We start from the raw sequence: 24,924 nt of genomic DNA on the forward strand, positions 1-24,924 counted from the left end.
CATTTGGCAGAGCACAAATCAAGATTGGTCAGAAATGGCTGCTTTTAGGAGGAACTGATTGCAGGACTTCCTTGGCTTTAGCAATGTCTTGAGCTCCTTGGAAAATAATTTGAGAAGAGCTGGATCCATACAGTTTCAGCAAGGGCTTTCTAGTCTGTTGGCATTGCTCAGTTTGCAGCTCTTCACATGAGTGTTCTGGTTTGGTTTGGTGTTCACATCGTGTATGCAACCCAGTAGATAACATTGACTGCAGCAAAGGCTGCTGGGAACACAGCTCTGGCGTAAATATCAATGGTGTCGGCATCGATAGGCTTAAACAGGGACTTCAGACCACTCTTTTTATCCAGTTTCATGATCTGATGCTGTTTTCTTTCTCCAGTTTCTATTTCTATTGTACCATATGATCCAGGTAGGCTCCTGGGAATTCGGTGCTGCCTGTTGGAAATGACCAGTCCCTGGTTCACGCCAGCTATGGAAAGGGAAAACAGAACAATGGCGTTCTTCACGTTGATCTGCAAGGGAAAGAGGAGAACCTGTGACAGCCACATACAGGGCAAAGGTGGTGTACTCATCCAAGCTAGCCATGGCACTGACATGCTGAAATACCTATGGGATCCATAAGGGCTCATTTATCACTTGCCTTGACAGAAGGATGGCTGGAAGACTGAGCTACCAGCTCTAAACTCTGGTCATCCTTTTACGGGCTCTGAATCGCTAACGGACCACTGAGACAGCAGGCCTAGGCCCTCCCCACTGAAAACAAGTGACTGACCTTAAGGAGAGGGCAAGCCCATTGTGTGGCCAAAGCCAGTAGGCAGTTGTCAGGCTCTTGTCAAGTCTAATGGAATGTGGAGGTGGGACAGGAAAGCAGCAAAACCACCTGGAGTTTTTGGAAGAAGTTTCACCTAATGGACTCCTTTGTTCAGTTTCACTGGGCTTCATATCCACATAACTTATATCCATGCTCATCTGAATTTTCCCTGTGCAGTTCAGGTGTAAAATATGGCATCTCCAGGGCACAACAGTCAGGACTATAGTGTTTCTTTGGCTGAAATTTTTCTATTATGCTGTAGCAGAGATAAAAGAGTTTAGCAGAAGCTCTGAGAGATGGCCTTTTTTCCCCATCTCATCTAATATTGTTATCATGGCTTCGTTCTGACCCTACAGGAGCAACTCAGGGTTACCTTATCTTACACTTCCACAGCAGAAAAAGGTCCTAATGCAGGGTGATTTGCAAGCTTATTCGCAGTATTACACTTACTGACCTCTGCACTCTGCCTTCTCGCCTTGATCTTGTTCTTCTGCTTTTTCATGTAGTCAGCATTGAAATGTGCAAATGCATATTCTACCAGTGCAGCAAAGACAAACACATAGCAGATCCAGAAGTAGACATCAAGTGCCTTGATGGCAGATGCTCGTGGAAGCGATGATCGGGCACTGACCATCAGCGTAGTCATAGTAAGAACAGTAGTTATACCTGCAGTGCAGCATGAGAGAATTTACTTTAGCCTTCAGTGTACACTAGAAGGTGTATTTACTAAACTGAAGCTGAGGAATATTTTCACAGCAGAAGCCCCTTAAGAGAGCAGCTTCTGGTTTTCCAAAGAGGGGAGCTTGTTAAAAACAGTGCAGTTGTATGACTGAGGCAGCTTTGAACACGTTTTCTTTGGGTTTGCTCTAGACCAGGACAAAGGCAGAAGATTTCACCCTCAGAAACTTTTGGATCTGGACGTGCAGCTCAGGCAAACAGACCCACAAGCTCTAGGAACATTTTTTTGTCACTGTCCCAGTTCCTTCAAATCAATTTTTTCACACATCTGCCTCACACTCACTACTGCTTTCAACCATCTTTAGATGGTCGTTGTCTGTTCTCTACTGAAGGAGCTGCTCTGAAATTAAAACAGGAGGAAAATCTTTTAGCAGACCCTCTCTTCTGCCAATGGAGACATGGGGTTCATAAGCACAGCTTCATGGAAAATGAAGATTATTGGAGAGCATCATTGCAAGTCAGCATGCCCTTCCTTGTTAGCTCCCCCGACTGCTTTACCTAATGACACCCTGGCAGGCACAGCTGACTGGCTGATCCAGAAGGACACCCACGACATGGCCACTAGTAAGATAGAGGGAACGTAAGACTGAATGATGTAAACACCTCGATTGCGCCGAAGGTGGAAGTGGAGACTGAGCCTGGGAAACTGACCTGCTGGAAAAAAAGAGCAGACAAAGAAAGATTCCAACTGTGTGAATTACAGTTAAACTCATAATCAAAGTAACAGTTCCTATAATGACAGAGATCCATGTTCTTATCTTCCAGACAGGGATCACAAAAAGCTTTTTTGAATGTCACTCAATTAGTCTTCATGAACCCTGCACAAGGTGCTGCAGTTCTCATCAGCACTGTTAGCTAAGAATAGGTCAAATCATTTGTCTCAGGTCATATCAATGCCAGATCTGAAAATAAAATCATGAGTCTTCTTGAATAACAGTATTGCTTCAAAATGTGTACTGTCTTATCATCTGCTGTAGAAAGTCCTCCAGATACTAATTTTAGATTTTTTAAAAGGCCAAGTTAATTTCAAACTCAAAAAAAGAGCTTAGAGGAGATGTGCAGCATAAATGAGAATATGAATACATGAAAGAGGATGAAAAATCAGCAGGAAAGAAATGACTCCAATCTTTCACAAACATTGCAATAAACCCAGTGATAGGCGTACACACCACTGACTTCTACTGGATAGAATTAGAATGATATGACTGTACGTCATAAGCCTCATAACATCAGGGCTAATGGAAATTTTTCTTTATCCAAACTTACAAATTAGGTCAAGAAAATGTGAGCTGTAACTCAGGTGGTTTTTATCAAGTGCTGGCTGGCTACTCCATGCAGAATTTTGTCTAACATACAGAGCTAAAGGACATAATATGCTACAGTGGCTACCTGAAGACTTAGGTTGGCACGTTACATCTGTAAGCTGGAGAACACTTAACAGAAAGTGTTCTCTTTGTCTTATCTGACAGGTTCTTAAATTAGGTGCTTAAGAAGAAGGATTTTCTATTATAGATACAGGAGGTTTCCCTGTGCTGGAATAGGTCAGATAGTGTCTCTGAACTGAAGACAGATCCTGTTACCAGATTTGAAGTTCATCGTTTCTGTTGTGAACTGGTAATTGGTAATTGTGAATTGAGCGAGCTGCAGCTTGTCCAGCCCATGGATCTCATCCTGGTTTTCTGACCAGTGGTAGACAATGTCCTCTGAAGAGTAGCCATCTGCCAAAAGAAAGCTGAATAAACACAAAGTTTGAGGAGGAAATTAAGAACTTAGAGGACTCATAGTGGAAGTCCTGATTTTCATCAGTCCCATTGCAAACACGCTGTGATTTAGTTTGGATAATTCACTGTCCTGGCAACAGCAACATTGCCAGTGTCACATCAGGGTAGCTTTCCTACAGGGAGAATAATCCAAGTTGATTCCAGTTTGGCATGGGTGACAACTGGAAAATAACTGCTAGGGAGAGGTTCAGGGCACCAGGGGCATGAGAGAGGAGCGATATGCATGAGGGATTTCTGTAATATGCAAATTCAGAGGAAATCTTCGGTTAGTTTTGCTGTTAATGGACAACTTGCCTCTGCACCATTCATTTGTTTAAAGAGGGTTTTTTTCTACATGTTTGTTTCACTGAAATCAAACCCCTCCAATTCAATTAAAACCACCACCAGAACTCCCTGCAGAACTTGCTGGGAGAGAGAACTGATTGCTGGTTCCGTCTGCTGTCTCTGCATTTGGTGATTACACAAGTAAAACTGGAGATTGCTATTTCTGACAGGATAAAATGGTATTGTGGTTAATTGCCTAGAAAACAAAGTCAGTGCTAAAAAGCAAAAAGAGACACTTGCATCAAAAGGCCAGTGGATCTGCTCAGAAACTGCTCTTCACAGCCTCAGGAACCCTCAGGACCTGAAGGCTCCTTGATATAACACATACAAAAGGCAATTCCTTGGCATTGATTGGGTGGCCCCTGCTTGGGTCCATTGTGAATTTCATTCAGAAGTATTCATGCTTGCGGGAATTACACACAGACTGTAGATAAAATACAGCTAGGGCAAAATATGGATTCATTCTTCACCCTCCTATGTGAGTACAGAGGAATTTAAGCAAATCTAAGGAGGATTCTGGTTGCTTTCTGTCTAACAGGTATGGGAATGCCAAGGCAAATGGACCAGCCATGTCAGGGTTAGGCACAATGGCATTCATCAAAAGCAGGGAAATTTTTCTTTTTCCTGTTTTCTCATTAACATCACGTTTTGCCCATGGACTTCTCTACTTGCTTTCACTGGATGTGATGTAGAGCTCACTGAATGTTAGTGATTGTCACAGCTGCACTGGGTTTTACATCACACACCAAGTTCCAGACACTGGTCAGCAGGACTGTAGGTTGTTCATCTCCACTAAACTAAATCCTGCAGATTTGAATTGGATCAGAGCTGAACTGCTATGGAAAAGTCCACAGTCTGATGTCCCACACACACATTTATGCCCTTCTAAATCCCAAGGCATCCCTTAACATTTCATTGACTAAAGCAGAATCACTCCAGCAAACCCAGTACCATATATGCAGGCTTGAAACAAAACAGAGGTTCTGTGAAACACTGTACTCAGCCCTTACAGCTCTCCAAATCCAACATGCATTCCTGCTCATCCATTGGGTACTTGGAAAGGTCCATGTCACAGGCCACTGTTGAGGTAATCCTGTTCCAAGCAATGGGAACACCAGTTAGTTGCATTCAGATTGAGCCTTTTCTTCAGAACTCAAGACTAAGTGTAAAACTTTGAACCTTATTAAACCCTAATGCAGGAAACTATTTTCTGAATCCTTATGGCTATTGCCATAAGCCCAAAGGGAGGGGAAGTAGAAGAAAGGCCAAAGGACTTGTCTGATATCAGAGGATGCTTCAGATACTGATGATAACAAGGACTTTTCTGAATCAAATCTGCTCACTTCCACTGTCCCTAGGATCACTACCAAAGCCTTAAGAGTCACTTAAAATATCAAAGATCCACACTCAATTAACTTTAAATAGAGTTACTGAGTGCTAGCAAGAACACTCCAAAGTGAGGAAATACTGCTCTCCCTGTCTGAAAGATGGTGAATTTGATTCTAAACCAGGCTTGCAGTTCCCTTGGAAAATAGTGAGGGAGTGGAGAACAGAATCTTTGCTCTGTATTAGCATCTCCTTGCCTGGTGACCAAATAGTTACAAGATGCTTCTCTCCCATTAAGGGCATTGTGAAAGTTATCAGTGATTATGCAGGGGAAAATGTGTTAGCTGTGCCAAAGACGCCTTCCTGGCAGTGTAATCCTTGTAAAGGAGTCACTAGTCCTTCCATTTCAAATTAATAATTATTTGAGGAAATCATCCTAGGAAAACTGAGTGATTACTTGATAGTAATCTGTTCACAAAGTTCATTCATGCTGGAGTACTCTTGCACTCTCTCACTCACCTGATGCTGTATAAAATGACTCCATCTGGCTGGAGCCTGATCAGTTTGTTTTCCACAGTCACATCATGGAACCAGGCAGACTTGGCATTCACTATGAAAGTATCTGGCAACCAGAGCTTGTCCACAAAGCGGCTGTCTAAGCCCAGGGTTTCATTGGTGTGGTTGTAGGAGAGACGATCATCTCGCCAGCTCTGGTGCAAAAACACTGTCATGGTGTACTCCTGGGACAAGGAGAAGCCCAATTAAAAGGTGATGCCGGGCAAACACAATGATCAGACCTTGGGACTTGGTAAAAAAATATCATTGTATTAGTCTCAAAACGTACTAATTGCTTCCAGTACAAATAAGTATTTTTATAGCCAGTCAATCACAGAGCTGCCCCTGACATTTTAATTTCTGTCACATGCTTCTACCATGGATAAAGCCAAGCCCTCCAAATGAGCTATATGGAATGTGCTGCAGGAATTGCATTTGTCTTCATGAAGAAAATCAGTTTATGTATCTCCACAAGTACAACTTTTGGGTTTAAAGGATCTTCTTGTAGCAGTTTCTCCACTCCAAACGTGTTGGGGATCAGCTGTCTCTCAGATTGTTTTTCTACACTTTCTATCATTGCAGTTTACAGCTTGGTAGATTTAACTCATAACTTACCATGTTCACTTCTGAGATGTGGTCAATGCTGGCTACTTCAATTGCAAGAGCAACATTAACAGGAGGACCTGAGGAAAAAAATGTTTGAATGGGATGATGTACATCATCATAGCACCCATAAAAAGATAGATGACCCAAGATTGTTCCATACTGAGTGAATTCCTAAGTGTTTTCTGTGCTAAAGAACACTTTGCAAGTCAAATCTGCCTTAAAGCAAGAGATTTAAATCTTTTACAGATTGCACCCTCGATTCCCAAGAGAACACCTCTTTTGAGTGATAATGAGATATAACCACAACTACTGAAAATTATGGAATCCTTTCTGGAAACCACATCAGGCAGCAGTACTTCAAGCAGCTGCAGAAATTATCACCATTTAATATAATCTAACCCAAAATTCCTGCACCTTAGATAATCCGTGGTTTGATATTTGGATCAGCAATTCTTTTCCAGAACCAAGCAAATTGTTGATTGTCATTATTTCCACTATCCAACTAATAGATAATGACAACCTTATAATCGTGTAGAGGATGAAGTTCACATCAGAGGGTTGAAGAAAGTAAGAAAGAAAAGAGACATTCTTCTGCAAGTCTCACCTCCAATCCCAGGCCTGAAGTTCCGTGCATAGCCCTTCATTAAATCATCCAGGTTGGGTAACCAGGAGATTTCGATGTTGGAACCTATGTAATCTCCAATGTCATTCATAGCTCTAGGTAAAGAGAATAAGGATCTTTGGACACTTGGCCACGTTTACAAACAGAAAAAGAACAGAAAATGGAAGACATTGATTTCTCTTGTACCAGAGACCACTTACAGTATGATCAGCTATTTTGGGGGAAAATACTCTATAAAGGGAGGGAAACCTTGTCAGATATTTCTCCTTAAATCAAAACGTACTTCAGGCAAAACTGCAGCCTCTTTCTGGCGTATAAGCAATACTTCTTAAAGGTTTTCTCTTCAGAAATGTAAAGAAAGCATGAGGGAAACCAAGACACTATGTATACTACAGAAAATGCATCTGTGGATGCTGAAATGCAGCTATCTGCGTAGCAGGACACGGCAGCTCTGACAGCTCCCAGTACCACTATGGAACAGCTGAGCTCAAGAAGGATGAAGGCTGGTTTATTGTCAAATGTGACAGGAAAACAGTAAGAATTCCATAGCTGAAAGCAAATTTAACATCTTCACTACTGTGAAAAGTGCCATTGGGGCTGAGAAATATGAAAAGCAGTGCTAATAGGTGATGTACAAACACCTCTTACAAACAAAGGCAAGCTTCTCTTGTCTTCCTTAACTGTTTCAACTGAACTGGCAGATTTCATTTGAAGATCTGTGCCTGCTCACATAATTCCCCTTGCCAGCACTGACACTGACATGACAGGAACAGAGAACTGAAGGACTGTGACAACGTCTACCACAACTGTTTGTAAGGAGAAAAATTGCCAGTGGTTTGAGAGGGGCTGGATCTGAATGCAAATGCTTCTTCCAAACTGTCTGGGCACTGTTGTAGCATCTTCCACCACCTCCATCAACAAACACAGAATTTGAGAGGTACACATCACAGAAGAGAGAGAACTGATAAACATCCATGAAAGGCTGCACAATAATCTGTGTTTCTGCCTTGGTACTTATGTAACTTTCCTAGAGTGTCCATGCGACATTGACCCACATAAAGCACTTGGGTTTCCTCTTCAAAATATTTCAGCCTGGGCATTCAGCTCAGCACATGCAGAGTATCCTACAATAGCCAACTCTTCTTCTCACAGGGGACTGAAAGAAAAATCTTTGACTACCCTGGTCAGAAAATTTTAGAGTCAATTACATAAGGAAGGAGTTGTGGGATTATGATGTATAAATGCAAGTTCAGAGCAGCAGAGACACTGAACACTTGCACTAATGGAGCTGTCAGAGCTTCAGTGACCTTAAAGAACTGGGACACTGCTCCAATGGGAAACTTCATTAGTTCATGGCAAAAGGTTAAAACTGGGCATATACATTAAATGGCATTTATAAGGTTTCCTTCCCATCAGCACACTGCTGTATGTTCATCTCAAATCACTATCTCACATATTCCTCATGTTCCTTTATCTCTTCTGAGTAAGGATCTTGGAAGACTCAGAGCCATATTTTCAGCTACATAATTTGGAATAACAGAATTGATTTAGACAAGGGCTTTGAAGATTTATAACAGATGCTGACAGAGTTTTTTTCCTTCTTTATTGGGTCTCATCAACTATATAAACACTTCTTTCTATCAGACTGCTGCTTCCCATGTGCTGGTCTTTCAATCATCCAACTGTCAGTATTTATTTAAATGAAATTATAGTTTCATAACACTTGGCAAGATCCAGCTGCTACGGTCTGGCTTTCTTCTGCACTACCATAAAGCACTACAGGTCAGAAATACTTTCTTTTCTTTTCTTGTACATTCACTACCCTTTTCTGGAAATATTAAAGCTAGCAGGTTATACAGAAAACAAATAGTTGTAAATGAAGGCCTTGGCAGATTAGAGGAGACTGTTGAAAGGTTGGGAGAACCTTATGCTTTTAGATGCAAATAGTACAACAGTGCTAGGTACAAGGTGTATCATTTCAGTACCATGTCTGTGAGAGTTTAACCTGAGAAAAACAATGACACCAAATCCTGCTGCTCTCTGTTCACAATGGCTATTGCTACTTGTGTGCAGCAAGAACTCACCCCCAGGGAGCTGACTCCTAATCAGTCACTTGCTCTAAAAGCAATGTCACTGTGAGGACTGCCAGGAGCCTCAGCTTGTCTGAGAAAGCTCTTAGAGCAAGCAGCAGCTATTCTGTGTCAGTCTTGTATTTTAATGGCATTAAGGAAAGCCATACAGTTAAAAGAAGTTACAATGAGGAGCATTGGGTTAAACACTGCAGGCTAGGGCTTGCCATGTGTTTTAAGCAGATTACAATCTAGAGGGAGTTTTACTTAAATATCCATGACACAATTAAAAAGAATCTTGCTTCTATTATTAACAAAGCCTTAGGGTCAGATCATCAGTGTAACAAATGTGTTGAAGTTAGCAGAGCTATATGCACATAATGCCAGTGGGGGTTATTAATGTATTACAGCTGACATAATTTTATGGCTAGATTTACTTTGCTGATGTTTATACTACTGGTTCATTTTAAAACCTCTTTGAAATGGGCAACAACATTACTCAGTTGCTGCCATTCTCATACCCTCGCATGGTGCACAGACTGGCTCCTAGATACTCAAAGGGAAGATGTGAATCAAAATAACCTACAGTTTCATTTGCAAACAGCTCTCTCAGAGTTACCAAAAGCTTTTGATAATATTGGGCTTTGTTCCTGCAGATGATTAAGGGACTAGAGCATCTGTCACATGAGGAAAAGCTGAGAGCTGGGACTGTCAGCCTGGAGAAGGCTCAGGAGGGGATCTTGTATATAAATACTTGAAGGGAGGGTGTAAAGGCAGCAGGGCCAGGCTCTTTGCAGTGGTGCCCAGTGACAGGACCAGAGGCAGTGGGCACAAGCTGAACACTGGAGGTTCTGCTTGAACATCAGGAGATGCTTTTTCCACTGTGAGGGTGACTAAGCATTGGGACAGGCTGCCCAAAGAGGCTTGGAGATATTTAAATGCCACATGAACCTGGCCCTGAGCAACAGGCTCTGGGTGGCCCTGCTTGAACAGAGGGATGACCAGCTGACCGCCAGAGGTCCTTTCCAACCTCAACCATTCTGTGATTCTGTGAACCTATACAGTACCTTTAAACTACTCACTGATTGCTTTAAACATAGTCTTCACATGACATTTGTCAGACCAACATGTAGGCTGCTGGAGCAAGGGAGATAATACAGACATAAGAAGTAATGTAGCAGGGGCTGCAGGCATGGGTGTATGACCCAACATGGTGTAAACAAGTCCAGCATCTCCTTGTGTCAGTCTGATAAGTGCTCTTTAGGTCTTAAAGGCATCCCAGCTCCTGCAGCAGTAGAAACTTCCCATTCCCCTGCTTTTTGTCCCTCAAGAATATTAAGGGAGAGAGGAAATAGCAAACTCAAGAATATTATTCTACCAACAATATTTTCATTTCTTTTCTCTCTGATGAAGACAAAAGTGTGAATATTAGCAGACAGTAGAGCAGTGCTCACACCAGTTTGTGCTAATTCCTGTGAGCATTCCTCTAGACTTCTGTACATCTGGTACATGAAGGGTGGTGGGACAATTTCATTCATTCTTGACAAGCAGTTGGGTTTATATATGGCCTAAAATATGATTCATTTATTGTACCTGAAAAAGGATGAGGAGCACAGAAGAGATGCATTGGAAGGGATTAACTTTTTGTAGCGTAAGCAGTAAAGATGAAAAGAAAGGAAACTACTATTAGTTGATTCAGCAATTTCACTTCTCGATGTAAGCTGCTGTAAAGCTTGTTTTAGTAAGAAAAGGACTTTGTAAAATTAAGCTTCTGGTTTGTAAAATCCAAATGGCATAACAGCTCCTCACAAAGCTTATCTTCACATTGCACCAGGCCAAAGTGGGGTGCCTGGCTGACTGAATGGCAACACATCACTCTGGAAGTAATTCCCTAATCTAAAGCTGAGCAAGATGGGGGTTTATCCATATTCTGACTCTGTAAACATAATCATGTCAAGCAAATATTCTGGAGAATATATTGGCATCTGTTCATATCTGGAATTTAAATATTGTGAGAACTTCATCAGAGCTTGTTGTTAGCAGCAGAACACAGATGTTTAACCTATGAAGAGAACACTTCTCTTGCACACTAGACAAAGGGAAGAGGAAATCACCATTGGGGAGGGTAGCAAAACTGCCAAGTTATTTGCCTTTGATACAAGTTAGGGAAAGCAACTCCAAGCAATGAATCTCAAATATCTCTTTCAGGGCTAAGTACTACCAGTTCTAGAACAAAAAGTACACACATCCCAACAACCTTTTTGACCTCTTTCTTCCAGCTGTTTCAGGACCATTGCATTCTACTAACAGGGAGGGATCTGGAGGAGAAGCATCCATCAGCTTGGCCAGCACATCTTTAAAGGGCTTGTTAAGGTAAGTGAGGTCTTAGCCTGTCTTTACTATCTTCCAGAATGCTGCTTGAAAATGGTTGCTAGAAATTTATCAATATTACTAGAAAAATTCTGATCAATATTTAAATCACACCAAGGCAAGAGGCAATCAGCATATTGTGTGTGAATGAGTGCACTATTGCAGCTGAACCAGAGATGACATTAGCAATATTAATTTTGCACAGCAGTGCCAAAAGCTCAGCAGCAGTGCAAAAAGATCAGCAGCACTTCCAAGCCAGTGGCCAAGGAGGCTGATTTTAGGTCACATTTATAAGGAGAGGGCACTAACCGTTTAACACCTATAGCAGTAAGATGTAGAAAATTCCTTTTTGCATCTCCTGTTTCTTCTTTGAATTTGCTAAACTGATTCAAAGGGAACTGTGACATAGTTGTTATATGAATCTTTTAACCTGGTAGAAATACTGCTTGGACTGATCCTGGGGACTGGGATGGGGCACACATTATTTCTTCAAGATAATCTTTTGGAAGCAAATATCCCAGATGTCACTGCCACTCAAGAAAACTTTCTTCTTGGGGAAAAAAAGAGACAAGGAATATCCTGCAAGGTCAGTGAACAATCTGGCCTCTGTCAAACTCCAGGATTATCCAGAGCAATATGTGTATCCTTCCCATCTGCCATTCCTGACTCTGAGTGAAGCTCACTCTAAGTACATTTTGTGTTTTGAAATGTAATTGAAAAGGCATTAGGCTTAATTCATGGCAACCTTTGAACATAGAAGCCCTTATTTCCTCTCTCTGATTTCAAAGCTACAGAAAATTGACCACTGTCTAAGTATACTCATGTGTTAAAGCTGCTGTTTCCATGAAGAGAAGGAAAACCTGCAAGAGACACAACAATTCTATGCAAATGGGTGGAAGTCATCTAGGGTAGTAAAATCTTGAGTCTAAAAGATACACCCATTTGTAATTAAAGAATTAAAATCTCTCTCAGTAAAGAATTACCAAGTACAAACATACAAACCTACGCCCCAGAACTCCTCTCAGTAGCACTCTCTCCCCATGTAGATGAAGAAATACTTCACTAAGTGTATCTCAGCAGATGATCTCCTTTACTGTGACACATTTATTATTGCAGCATCCACAGTATATCAAACTCTGGTGAAATAATGGAAGCTAAGGTCTTTCCCCCATAGAGCTGCCAATCATTTAAATGCCAAATTTCTTGCCACTAATCACTGCCTCAAGCAGACCACAAAATACTGCTTTTTAAAACTGTTTACCTGCAAACAGCACTGGCATCAGCAGATGTGCTGATTTAGGCTGGATTGGGCTCATTCACCTCAGTCAAAGAGCACAGGACAGAGAAATTGCTTCAAATACAGCCCTGTAAAGCACCCTGAAAGTGTCTTTGAAAATGCCATGAGGAAGCAGGCTACACATATTCCCCACTTTCCTCCTCTGCCAAACCTTGATGTTATTTTAGGAAGCAGTTCTGCCTTTGAGAAGTCTTATGTCATCGCACTGAGTTCAGAACCTGCTGAAATGTTCTTCCTTTTTCAAATGTTTTTGCTTACACCTGAGAACTTGGTGTTGAATGGCCTCTGCCATCATAGCCACAGATCACATCATTCAGAAAACAGAATCAGAGCAATAAAATGTAGCTCTTGCCAGGTTTGCCCATTTTTATAAACCCACAATATTCATAAAATGCTGCTCTGCAGAGAAGCCCCTCTTACCAAAAAAAATTACATGTCAAATCACATTACAGAACTCCAAGGAAGAAGAATAAGAAGCTAATGTGCTTCTTGGGCCCTTGCAAGGAGAATTTTTCCATAGGTCACCTCTCAGTAATTTTACTGAAGTCAGGATACAATTTTGGGTTAGCTCTGTTAACTGCTGGGGAGTACACATGTAAGCAAGGTTACTAACTTTTCACAAGATGAAACAATGTTCTGCCATTGCCACACTAAGTCCTGACTTTGGGAAACTCTTGTACTTACCACATCAGCTTGCTTTGACCATTGTACCTCTTACACTTTGGCATATTTGAAAACCACTACAAACCCCTGTGCCACCAGTATATCTTTCTAACAAACAGATCATTGCTATTGTGTAACTGGAGGAAGAAAGTCAAGTAACTAGGTAATTAATCCAAATACATAGTAATTTATCCAACAAATTATAGGTTGCACATACCCTGGCAGTTGCTGTGCCTAGAAACATCCTTGAAAACAAAAGCTGAAAAGGCTGACTCGTCCTTAAAATTATTTTTCCCCCTTCTTTTATACTCAAACACCACTTTTCAACCAAAATGCTTAATGCAAGCCCAAGTGCTGACAGAGAAACAGGATCATTGAAACTGTGGGCAAGATCTGATGCCATTAGGTCATAAGCAGAATTTTTTCTGCCTTCACTCTAATATTGGATTCCTTCAGAGCACAAGGGTGTCAGGATCTGACCCTGGATAACAGATTCAAGGTCATAGGACAAACCATTATGTCAGTCCTGCATAAGAGCAGTTGACTTGACACTTCCTCTAATGCAAGATCCTTTTCCTTCCCAGTGAAAAAATCAGATCTCACTAATTAATTCTCCAAACCCTAACAGCAATGTTACATCTTACTACCATTATCACTTTGCTTCTGATACTCCTCCGAAGCTATTAATAATGTCTATAAAGTAGGAGTAGGAAGACCCCTTGAATACCACAGCCATCTCTGCTATGGAGGATGTAGGCACCTTTTTACATGCAGCAAGTTCTTTTTTACTCCCCCTTCTATTTTCATTGCATAATCATGGCCAGCTTTCTCCACACACAGCCTCCAGATCTGGAAAGAATATATAGAGAACATAGCTGGTTGCCTAGCTAACACCTTCAGAATCAATGTGACTGCAAAGTGCAAACATGGATCTTTACAATTGATTATTTTAAGAAATGGTTGGCGTTCTTCAAACATTTTTTCTAAGGCTTCTGCCAGTCTCTTCCTCATCTCTCAAGTTCAGGAGATGTAATGAACCCTTTAGAAAGGAATGTCTGTATTTGGGGATTTTTAAATTGTGCCTATGGAGGCCCTAAGCAGAGATGTTCAGTTTGTACCCCACTGGTTGTACTGGTTTTATGGATGAGTTTCATGCTCCAGCAGGCCCCCTACAGAGCTGTTTAAGGGGATGAGGCTGTGCAGTGCCATTACAAAAAGTGATTGCCCCCAATTTAGTGCAAGTGCCCTCGGGGAAAGGCTTCCACGGGCATCCTTTTAAAATATACCCCTTGATTAACCCAGTAACTGCTGCTTCATTGGCAGAAGTGCATCTTCTGCTAGAAAAAGAAGAAAAAAACAAATCAAAAAGAAAACAAAAAGATGGAACACATTGAGGAAACTCTTCAGACAAAACCCCTTTTTGTACTGAACACTCACTCAGACAGTCACAACCCTTAAACACAGGGCATCCCTGGGCAAAATTGGGAATGAGAGCTAAGGAGAGATGCACAGCCACAGCCAGATCTGGCATTTTTTCACCCCACCACACCAAAAGAAGGGCTAAGGCCAGGCTAGGAATGAATAATACAGTGTTTTCTTACCTGATACACCTGTGCTGTTGGGTGCAGAGTAGAACCAAGGCAGGAAAAACCCAGGTAAGAAATTCCATTTTAATCCCATTTATTAGACACTGGCAAACAAAACCCAAGTGTCCTGGCTCCCTTGGCAGCTCCCGAGCTCCAGTAGTGTTGCCATCCTCGCCGTGCTAAGTTGAGCTGAGTTTGAAGCGATGTATTGCTGCTCAGCAGCAGCAGTTCCCACAGCTTGGGCAGTGTCCCGGAGCCATACAGGCAACCAGCAGTGCGGGGCAGGGAGCGGGGCAGCTCCTGCTGCGGCTGCCCCTCGGTCCGGTTCCGCGCCTCACCCCCGCCCGGCGCGGCTGCCTGGCTCCGGCATCACTCTTCTGCTGCCTTCAGGAGCGCTCGGCGCTTCCCCCGGCCGGGCCGCCCGGCTGCGAAGCTGCTTGCCGAGGAGAAGCTCCAAAATGCCCGATGAATCCCACCGAGCGCGGCGGGCGACGAACCACAAGCGCACCGGGGACAGCGGACATGTCCTGGGAGAACGCTCACGGGGAGCAGGCAGAAGGCGCAGCCCGGGCTGAGGGCAGAGGCACCGCGGTCATGGAGCAGCCTGGAGCGAGGGGCACCGAGCGCAGGTTCAGCCGGCACCGGGCGGCATGGGAACCGCCGAGTGCCGCCGAGTGCTGCGAGCTGCCACCGCCCCCGCCGCCGCCCCCCGCTCCTCCCCGTGCCAATCCCGGCGGCACAGCTCCGGGGCGGCCGCAGTCGGAGGGAAGCCTTCCGAGGGAAGAGGGAATATCGACAAGGGGGACTCTGGTGAGGGGAAACTGCCACCTCCTCGCCTTCTCAAAACTGTCCCGGGACGCTACAGCCGCGGACGAGGCAGATCCGAGGTTTGCCAAACTTCTGCCCCGTCGCTTTCCAAGGAGCTGCTCTGAAGTGCAATGCCCCAGGCCAGTCCAGCAGGCAGGGCGCTTGGGAAACTGCCCTGCCGATGCTCCGTCCCAGGGCTGCTGGGGGCTGGCATCCTCAGAGTTCGGTAATGCCCTGCACCGTTCTCCCCGCGTGCGCGGCACACGCCCGGGACCTCTGCTCGCTCGGAGCGATCGAGACTCGGCACAAGAGGGTCCGGGAGGCAGCCCGGCCAGGCTCTTCGGGAGTACGGTTTCAGCTTGACTTGTCGGTCAAAGTCGCCTTTCTTCTCCATATTCGCTCTTTCCTTCTCTCCTCCTCCACCTCCTCTGCTTTTTCCGTGCTGTTCAATCTAGAATGACAATTTCAAACCAACCCACAAAGGAAATTCTGGGAAGGAGACATTTAAAAGGAATTGTATCGTAAAGCAAACCTGAATGTGCAGGTTTGCACATTAAGCAAATGAAAAGGATGCACATGGGGTAAAGTGTTTATCTTTCTGTATGCTTAACTTCGTGTTCTCATTTACTACCAGTATTTCAAATAGCAGCTAAGGGGTGGTGGGTGAGGGGAGAATAACAGCCCCGTGGATCCAGGAATGTTCAGATGTACACAACACACACAACATGCAAGATCATATGAACATGTAAAAATGAGGTGGAGAAGTCCTTTTCTTTCTGATCTTTTCCTTCCTCTGCACATTCCAGTGGAGAGCTAATGCATGCTAAAGAGAAAAAGACCAAAACTTAAACTCCAGTAGTTGGACTGCTGCATGATAACTGTTTTTCTGGAGGAGGGACACCAAAACATTTCTAATGGTCTTTACAAGATGAGATACAGAGCAGAATGATTTTGTGTCTCTGTATAACAGAACAGATTTACACCTTTCAGGGCATTTTCAATTTTTTTTTTCCCCCATATTTTCCCTTCTCTGAAGGTTGGTGTTCCAACAAGCTCTGTACCTCCTCTGAGAAGTCCTTGGTATAGTTTTGCTCTCACTAGACAGCTCTCACCTCATTTCCCAGTAAAACAGCAAAAGTTGTACATTTAGGAGTGTGTATAACAGATGTGAGTGTGTTGGTCTAGGTGCATCATGCCAAGGCATGCTGGAAGGAATAGATGTTGCTACATAACTGACCATTACACCAAGTGAAAATACAATGGCAGCCCTCTGAAAGGATCTTTACCAAAACAAAGGTGTTTCTGCCACAGCTACTATTTCAGCACTTGCTCACTTTGATCCCACAAAGAAGTTCTCTGCTGTCAGTGGTTCTGCAAAAAAGAGGAAAAGTATCACTCACTTATTTCCTCTAAATTCATTAAGGAAATTCCCTTTCTTACATATTCTTCTACCACTGTGCTCCTTTTCCAGTGGCTCTACAGCCCAAACCAATAACGTGATCACCACAAAAACTTCCATGCAGTTGTGATGGGAATATGTTTAAATTGAGGATTTTAATACATTTTCTGGAAAAAAAAAATTAAAAATCTGGGAATCAAGATATAATGTCAGGGTTCTGACTGCCCCTGGGAAAAAAGTAACTGTCCCATTCACTTCACTGGGCATAGCACTAGGATATTTAACCAAATGCTGAAATCATCTTGGATAATCATGAGTTTATACTATAGATTTGGATTCATTATGTCATCATGGATACAAAAAACAGGTACAGGGATTTTCCCATCACAATCATAATAGTGCCTGGGTCTAACAAAATGTTTTTTTCACAGGACTGATTTAGCTACCACTTTTTGTCTATACTGTAGCAAAAAAATGATGTTCAAAGATCCATTCCCACAAAATCCTAAAAGAAATATGTAACTTCTCTCAGATAAATCAATTAAATTTGATGCATATAGGCCTTAATTACAGCCTCTGTATTAGACAGAAGAAGGACAAATGCTAGGTCATTCAGCCTTGGGTTTAGTTGATCCTGCCACCCAATACCTATCTAAGCAAAACAAGCTGTTACATATATCTACACTCAAAATTAATTATTCCTATTAGCCAAGGGGAAGAGAGATAAAATAATAATGATCAACAATATATTTAATTTCCTGCAGTTCTAGCAGAATATCCCAAATTCTCTACAGTCAATGACAGATTAAAATTGCTCAAGAGATAGATTAAAAAACCAATTAAAATTGCTATTAAAACATCAAAACAAAAACAAATAAATAAGCTGCCCAAACCTTTCTCATCTAATCCTCTTGAAAATAATTAAAGCTTTCCTTTAGCTACTGGCTGGGAACTGTCAAATGTTCTTAAAAAGATGGCCCATGATACCAAATGCTCCTTAAGCCCTTTTGTCACTGCTAAATGACTGCCTCTCCCTGATCCCTATGGCTGTGGGCTCTGGCTCCTCTGGAGGTACCCATCCTGGGGGCTGACCTTGCATATGGAGCTCAGCTGCATCAGCAGAGAGCACGGGAAGTCAAACCATGCTCCAGCACGATCAGGTTGCAGGTCAGAGCTACACAGTTTGGAACAAAATGCAGACTTTGCTGCTGTACGCAGAAAGCTAGAGCAGAGCTGGCAAAGCAACCTACTAATGTCCAACGTGGCACCTTGGTCAGCACCTCCATGGCACCTGACCATGGCAGTCCATCAGAGGTTGATGGGCTACAGCCACACCTGGATAATTATGCACATAAATACCATTGAAACATTAGTAGTTGTTATTAGTATACTAACAATTACTGATTTGGGAGGTATTTACCATTTCTCAAGTAGTAAGAAAAGGTCTTTGAATTAACATTTTACTAAAATTAAACCCAGAAAGTCCCATTTCAGAATCCATCAAGAATTTTTCTTCTGGGACATCTAACAAGTATGACTTTTTTTCTTGACCACAGTCACCTATACTTTTGTAACTGCTACCATACCATTTATTGGAGAGCATCATTTGATGAGGTTGAGGAGAAATATGCTCAGTGATTTGGACCAAATAATGAGTTTTTGTTGTCCTTTATTACCTCAGGATGTTGAGAGCACTGCAAAAGGTCATTATTTAGCTTTCTTTCACAGTTGCACTGCATTGCCTGATATTTTTAACAGATCATTTTCTAAACAGGACAGGTGGTTTTGCTGCCAGCAAAGCAAAGATGTCATATTGTCACAGATAATTTTTAGAGGCAAAAACAGTACCACATGGATCATTAGTTTTACTCTCCCACGATTCCACACAAACAGCTCCGGAAAGACTCTTGTGGCAACATTATCAAATATCTCCAGATACACAAATTACACACATGCCTATTTCTAGAAATGAGATTTGGGGATATCAGTAGCAGTCACATGGTGGGAATATTTAGCTCATTTCAGAGGTGGTACCATGCTTCCACTGTATGCCTGTCCTGTGGCCCCAACACAGATGTGTCTGTATTGACTAAGTATCAGTCTAACCACAACATTCATTTTCCTTTCACTTAGAGCACTGGCTGAGAAATCCAGTTTTTATCTGTTTCCAGATAAATGTTCTGTAGAACATCCCCTTCCTCCCTCAGTCAGCATAGATTTAAATTTTTTATAACCATGAAGCACACTGTGGCTAGACACTTTGCCTTCTTTTTCGCTCTGTGACTTGGGATGAAATTCCCCACCTTGCCCTTGTGTTAGTTCCAGGACTGGAGATGATTCTCTTACTCCAGATGTGTTGCTTTCAGTGCTGCACTCCCAGCTGATGTCATCCCAGGCCATTCCTCTGTGGACCTCCCTGAGAGTAAATGCCCCTCTCATTCTTTCTTACTCCAGCTGATGTAGTAAGATAATGATGAGACAGTGGCAAGATGCTTATCAATATTTTGCCATTGTTTACAGTCCAGCATTGATCTGTATCACAGATTAGAGGCAGACAAGTTTTATGTAATGTGAGATGAACCACACTGGGGGGAAAAAAAAAAAAGATTCCATTATTGGCATGTTTTCTGCCTAAAAGCTAGAAAGCTCCATATATGAGCTACTGTCACCTTGGAAACGTTCAGAAAAGAAATGCCAAGTGCCTGTAGAAGCACAGTGTGTGGCCACACAGCAAACACAACTGGCCAGTTCTACCAAGTTCCAAACTGATCATGAGCTGGTACTAAAGTAATTTCACTGACATACCTCTAAATTTAACCCCACAGTGAGAAACCAGCAGGTTTTCCATTTATACATGCTTCATGACCCAGCTTCCTAGAGGTGTGTCACTGCTGGTCAGTTCCTACAAAATCTACAAGAGCATCAGCTGATGCCTTTTTGTACATCTCCTGGAGCTTAGAGCTGGAGTGGATCTACTGACTTTAAGTTGATAGACATAGATTGTGGCTCGGGAGATAAGAACTTGTCAGGGGATCCACAATTTAGCATCCTCAGAGGAACTGCAGGTATCTTTTCTTACTTCTGTGTGGAGGATAAAAATCTAGATTGCCCTTCCCTGGTGACAAAGTATTCACCTGACACCAAACCAAGCCCAGTGGGCACGAAATCCTGCAGGCAGCTACAGCTGGTAGAATGCACTCTGAACCCTCTGCAGCTGATTGCAAGGGGGTTGTTTTAAAACTTGAATAACAAAACATCTTGTATCTCTGTATTAAGATGGATTAGCAATCTGAACTTTGTTCTAGTTCAGAGTGAATACTACATCAACATTTCCTAGGGAACAACAACTCCATGCCAAATCGTCTCTGCATGCCATGTCTCTGGCTGCAGCAGTGGTTATAATCCATTATGGCCTACAGCAGTTGCCCATCAGCTCTTCTCTCATTCCAGTGCTAGTTAGGGTTTTAGGAAACTTAGAGGTTATGTTGTATTTATTTAATGTTAAAACTACAGTTACTAATTTTGGTTGTTAAGAAAATTGTCCAAACAGCTGGAGACTGAATAAAACACCCCGATTAAAATATCATAAGAAACTGAAAATCCATGATATTACCAGGTGTTCTTAGAAGTGTTTTCCTGAGGAAAAAAAAAATCATGCTGGGATCTTTTACATCCTGGCTATATGAGTATGAGAACCAGCAAGTTCAGAGTTAACAAGTTTCATCTATTCTAGGTCTGCAGAGAGCTATACAGTTAATCACTGCATATTTTTAGCCTACATCTTGTAGCTTTAATCCTGCAAATGTCTGTATGTAATTTGTTTTATGTAATATGAATAGATGCTATAAAATCATGATTTTGCCATCTCTAGAGCTAAGAATGTCCACATCTTTCAAAAGAATGAGAGCCTGCAGTGTAAGTGTAAGACAGTGAATTGGTCACTGTGAGTAAAATACACTTTATATGGTGGGTGCCAGTGGAAATAAACAGTTAGACAAGCAGCATGTGGTTGTGTATACACTGTCCTAAAATCCAGACCTTGCTTTTCATAGCAACTATTAAAAAATCACAGAAATGTGGCTTACAACTGAGGAACATTTTCAATTACATAAATTTGAGAATGCCTTCCATCTCTACGTCCAGATCTGGGTGTATTTCTGTAGAGAGCTCCACTTATAGAACGATGTCCCAGTATTTTAATAACCGAGTCACTTTGAATCTTTGAACAGCTGAATTTCTCTACCATGTCACTTAGTGCCAAGAGTAAGGGGACAAGAATCTGCTTTTCTTTGACTGGAACTGCACAGAAGGTAAGGATGGAATGGAACAGAAAGGAGATCTACACGTGGTAGCAAACACACAGGTGCAGGAGAACTCTGAAGAGCAGAGTATTCCGACTGAGATACGAATACAGACATGAAGCTTTAGTAAATGACTGCAGATCACCTAAATACTTTTTCATGTCATGATTTTGTGCATATTGTGGCAATCAGAGAAGTGTTAGAAGGAACCTCAAAACCTGCAGTTTGCTATGGCTGGAGGAAGCATTCAGAACCTGATATGAGAAATGGGCAGCATGATCAGCACACAGGATTTTTGCAGTAACAACCTTTAATTAGTAAGTGATGGTGAAGTCCCTCTGTCAGAATAGCACAGGCTTGTTTTTGAAAAGACAGCTTCGTTCTGGGTTGAAGTTTGGAAATCTTTGGTATTGTCTAACCTCAGATCTGTATGACCTGTGCAGTGCAGAGTCATGTGAATTCCCTCCAATGATGGGGTACGATCAGAATGCCTACAACGTATAATGTAGAATAAAGACAAAGCTAAAGCTTACCAGGCAAACCTAGGAAGCTGTTGTTTCATAGCAGTGCATATTTTAACCTACACTACTAAAAATACACATCAAGCAGGGGAAAAAACCAAACTGATCAACGGTTCAGCTCCCTCATTAGCTCCAATACACCCACGAACACCTTCCCCACATCTTCTCACTCGGCCCACTCCTAACCGCACCCTCAGAAGGCAGAATTTAAAGGCAGGTGCATGCCCGCGCTGCTCGCAGCCGCCATTTGGCGAAGCAGGAGAGCGCCTGGGGGCGGGCGGCCCTGCAGTCGTTGAGGGCGGGACACGGGGCGGGGACAGCCTCTTGCAAGCCGTTTTCACCGGCCGCTCGCTCGCTCGTCGGGCTGGCTCTGGGGCTGTGCTGGTGGATTCGGAGGCCGCCGGATTCGCCGCGGTGAGGCCGCGGGGGGCGGCGGGAGCGGCCCCTCGGGCCCTGCTTCTCCCTTACCGCCGCTGCCTCTGGCCCCCAACCGGGCAGGGGCTGGTTCGGGCGGTGGTTAACGGGCGGGAGGCTCTTCCGCAGCCGCGCTGCGGGTCCCGGGTTGGGCTTGGGGCAGTGGGCACGGTAGTGCCTTGTGCCCGCAGTTGTGCGTGCTGTTGCCAGTGGCGAGATGGTGTTTTGACAAGGCGGAATGCCAAACCCTAGTAGCAGTGTGGCTCTCGCTGCTTGGGCCTCCCACCGTACTGCAGGCTTTGGGCTGTTACCCAAAACTCTGCTGCCTTGAGTTGTGCTGCAGTGCCTGAGCAGAAAGCATTTTGGCTACTGCTGGTGCCTTGGCAGCTCATTCTGTGTTTGTGGTACCTTGTAGTGTCACTAAAGTCCCTAAATCAACCCTAACACAGTGCAGGAATTCTGGCTTGGTTTTAAGGTGGTTATTACCATTTAATTTATTCCTTCTAATTCCATGGTGTGTTTTCCCTGCTCCTTAACTACAGAAAATAGTTATCTCTTGCAGCTTATGTTTTGAGTTCTGTGGAAGGATTTACAGAAATGCATTCAAAAGCTGGACCACAACCTTCGTTAGAATTAATCCTACGTACAAATCTCTGTATGAGTAAGAACTTGCTGAAACACTCAGCCATGTGGCAGTAACTCATTCTAGATGACATACGGAATTTACTGAATGCCACTAAAATGTAGCAACAACTGAGAATAGTTTACTTACTGCTTAAGATGCAGGAGCAAGTAGTGTTTGTTGGAGTTGTTCCCTAATGGTCCTGGGTGAAGAGGCTGAGGAAGTGGATAAAATATATTGCAGAAAGTTTGTTTTATTATTTTACTGATTGTTATTCAAAAGAATTAAGAAAAAGCCTTCTCTATAAGAGATGAGTAAAAGTTGCTGTAATGTGTGGCTAGCACAAAGGGCTGTGATTGTACCCAGTTCACAGGTGTTTACTAATCACTCTCAATTACCTCAACATGCAGGTGGAGATAGTCAAAGATGTTCTTCTCTTTCTCAGCCTGGTCACTTGGAAAGAGCTGTCAGTATGGAAGATGATGTCAGTTACAATGAGGAAGAAGAGCAAAAATCTCCTCTGCCATTTCTGGAAGATGAAAAAAGGGAAGGCAAAGCTGGTCAGTTCTGTAGTGTGGAAGAACACTGGGCAGGTGACAATGAGGAGTTGTTTTGATACCACACATGTCATCTAGTAAACAGGAAGAGTAGGGTTCTGGAGCTGACTGATGCTGCATGCAGTGGTTCCATAGGGTGTTCTCTAGTGTTACACCACCCAGCTGTAACTGAACCACATCCAACCTGTTGTTTCCTCAGCACTAAATTCTCTACCTTGCACTTCTATGAGGCATTTTCATTCACAGTTATTGGTGGTAAAAATCTGACATTTGACTGTATGGCCATTGGATTGTTGATGATGAAGGTGGAGAGAGTTGCTGGTGAGGTGTGTAACAGCACTCCTGGGGCATTTGCCATAGGATTTTTTTCTGTGTATGTTGCAGTAATGCTGTAAAATCTCTGATTCTTCATGTTTGGACTTGACAGCAAGTACACTAGAGCTTTGTATTTAAAAGCTCCAAGTCTGCTAAATGTCTTTTAATATTTGTTAGAATACAAGCTTGAGGAAGAGTCGTCTGCTGGTGGCAAGATGGGAGACAAGTACACTTGTGAAGGAGCTGAAGACGAATCTGATTCCTGCATGTAAGTAGCTTGTTACCAGTTCTAACAGACCTTTCCTGTATAGTGTTAAATTGCCTTTGCCTTAATTCAGCTGTGCATTTTTGTCAGATTAGTCATAGGCAATGTAGACCTTTCCACAAACAATAAATTAAGTTGGTTACTACTGTTAATGAGCTGAGTAAGATAGAGACAGGCTCTGGGCAGGCTTTAATCTGAAGCTGTGGTAGCTATGTACACATAACATAGTGATGACACCACAATAATGTGAGCTAATTGGCTCTGAGTAGCCTGTGATCATGTGTGGTGTTGGTGTCCCTTTCTACTTGTAGAGCATCAGGAGCTGCTGGAAAAGAAAAGTTTGTCCATGGAAGAGCATCAGTGTTGGATTGTAATTTCTTTAATATACATCAAGTGTTGTACTGCTATGTAGAGTCCATTAGCACAGGATCGATATGATGGTGGATTGGTGCTGCACTGATTTTACAATTAGGTGGTACAGTGGATTTATTCCTGAAGAAATAGATTTAGGTGTAACTGGGGTCATGCATGAAAAGGAATTCAGGGGTTGAATGTCACCTTCAGTAGTTGCTGCTCTCTTCACAAAGATCAGTGCACAGTTTGGCTTACTTTAATGAGGCTGCTAATGCTTGCCCTGGAATGACCTGGTACAGGGTTATACAGCAGGGTGGAAAGCTCCAGCACTCTTTATTAATCCATGTATGTGGGAAGTTGCATAGCACATATGGCTGCTGCTGGTAAATGTGGGCAGTGTTACCATTATCAGCAGAGAAACTCCAAATGCACTAAAACCATTTGAAGCTAAGGCCAAACCCAAGCCTGCAGCCTTGTTTCTGCTCTGTGTTTAAGTAGACCACAGTGATAACAGAAGAGCAGCTTAGCCCACATACTGCTCAGCTGTATGTAATGTGTTTCAAACCAGTTTAGAATGTTCCTTTTAATGTTTCAAGCTATTAGAGCTTGCAAACCCTGGGT

At 42.8% G+C, this 24,924-nt stretch overlaps 2 protein-coding genes across 2 annotated transcripts in view; one reads left to right on the forward strand and one right to left on the reverse strand.

Moving 5' to 3' along the window:
• Positions 1-212: 212 nt before the first annotated feature.
• Positions 213-14,831, reverse strand: GABRD (gamma-aminobutyric acid type A receptor subunit delta). Its single transcript, XM_054394894.1, has 9 exons — positions 14,764-14,831; positions 6,746-6,858; positions 6,151-6,218; positions 5,500-5,720; positions 4,665-4,747; positions 3,130-3,267; positions 2,048-2,203; positions 1,266-1,477; positions 213-512 (listed from the first exon to the last, which is right to left on the reverse strand). The coding sequence occupies exons 1-9, from the start codon at positions 14,829-14,831 to the stop codon at positions 213-215; spliced, it is 1,359 nt and encodes a 452-aa protein (XP_054250869.1).
• Positions 14,832-15,342: 511 nt separating this feature from the next.
• The window catches only part of CFAP74 (cilia and flagella associated protein 74), a 45,145-nt gene continuing 35,563 nt past the window's right edge, over positions 15,343-24,924 (forward strand). The window contains exons 1-4 of the mRNA XM_054394824.1: positions 15,343-15,901; positions 21,865-22,361; positions 23,258-23,405; positions 23,862-23,952. Coding sequence (XP_054250799.1) covers positions 15,343-15,901; positions 21,865-22,361; positions 23,258-23,405; positions 23,862-23,952 — 1,295 coding nt within the window. The remainder of the gene's footprint in view (positions 15,902-21,864; positions 22,362-23,257; positions 23,406-23,861; positions 23,953-24,924) is intronic.

The sequence above is a fragment of the Indicator indicator genome, chromosome 32 (genome assembly GCF_027791375.1).
Source record: "Indicator indicator isolate 239-I01 chromosome 32, UM_Iind_1.1, whole genome shotgun sequence".
NCBI lineage: Eukaryota > Metazoa > Chordata > Aves > Piciformes > Indicatoridae > Indicator > Indicator indicator.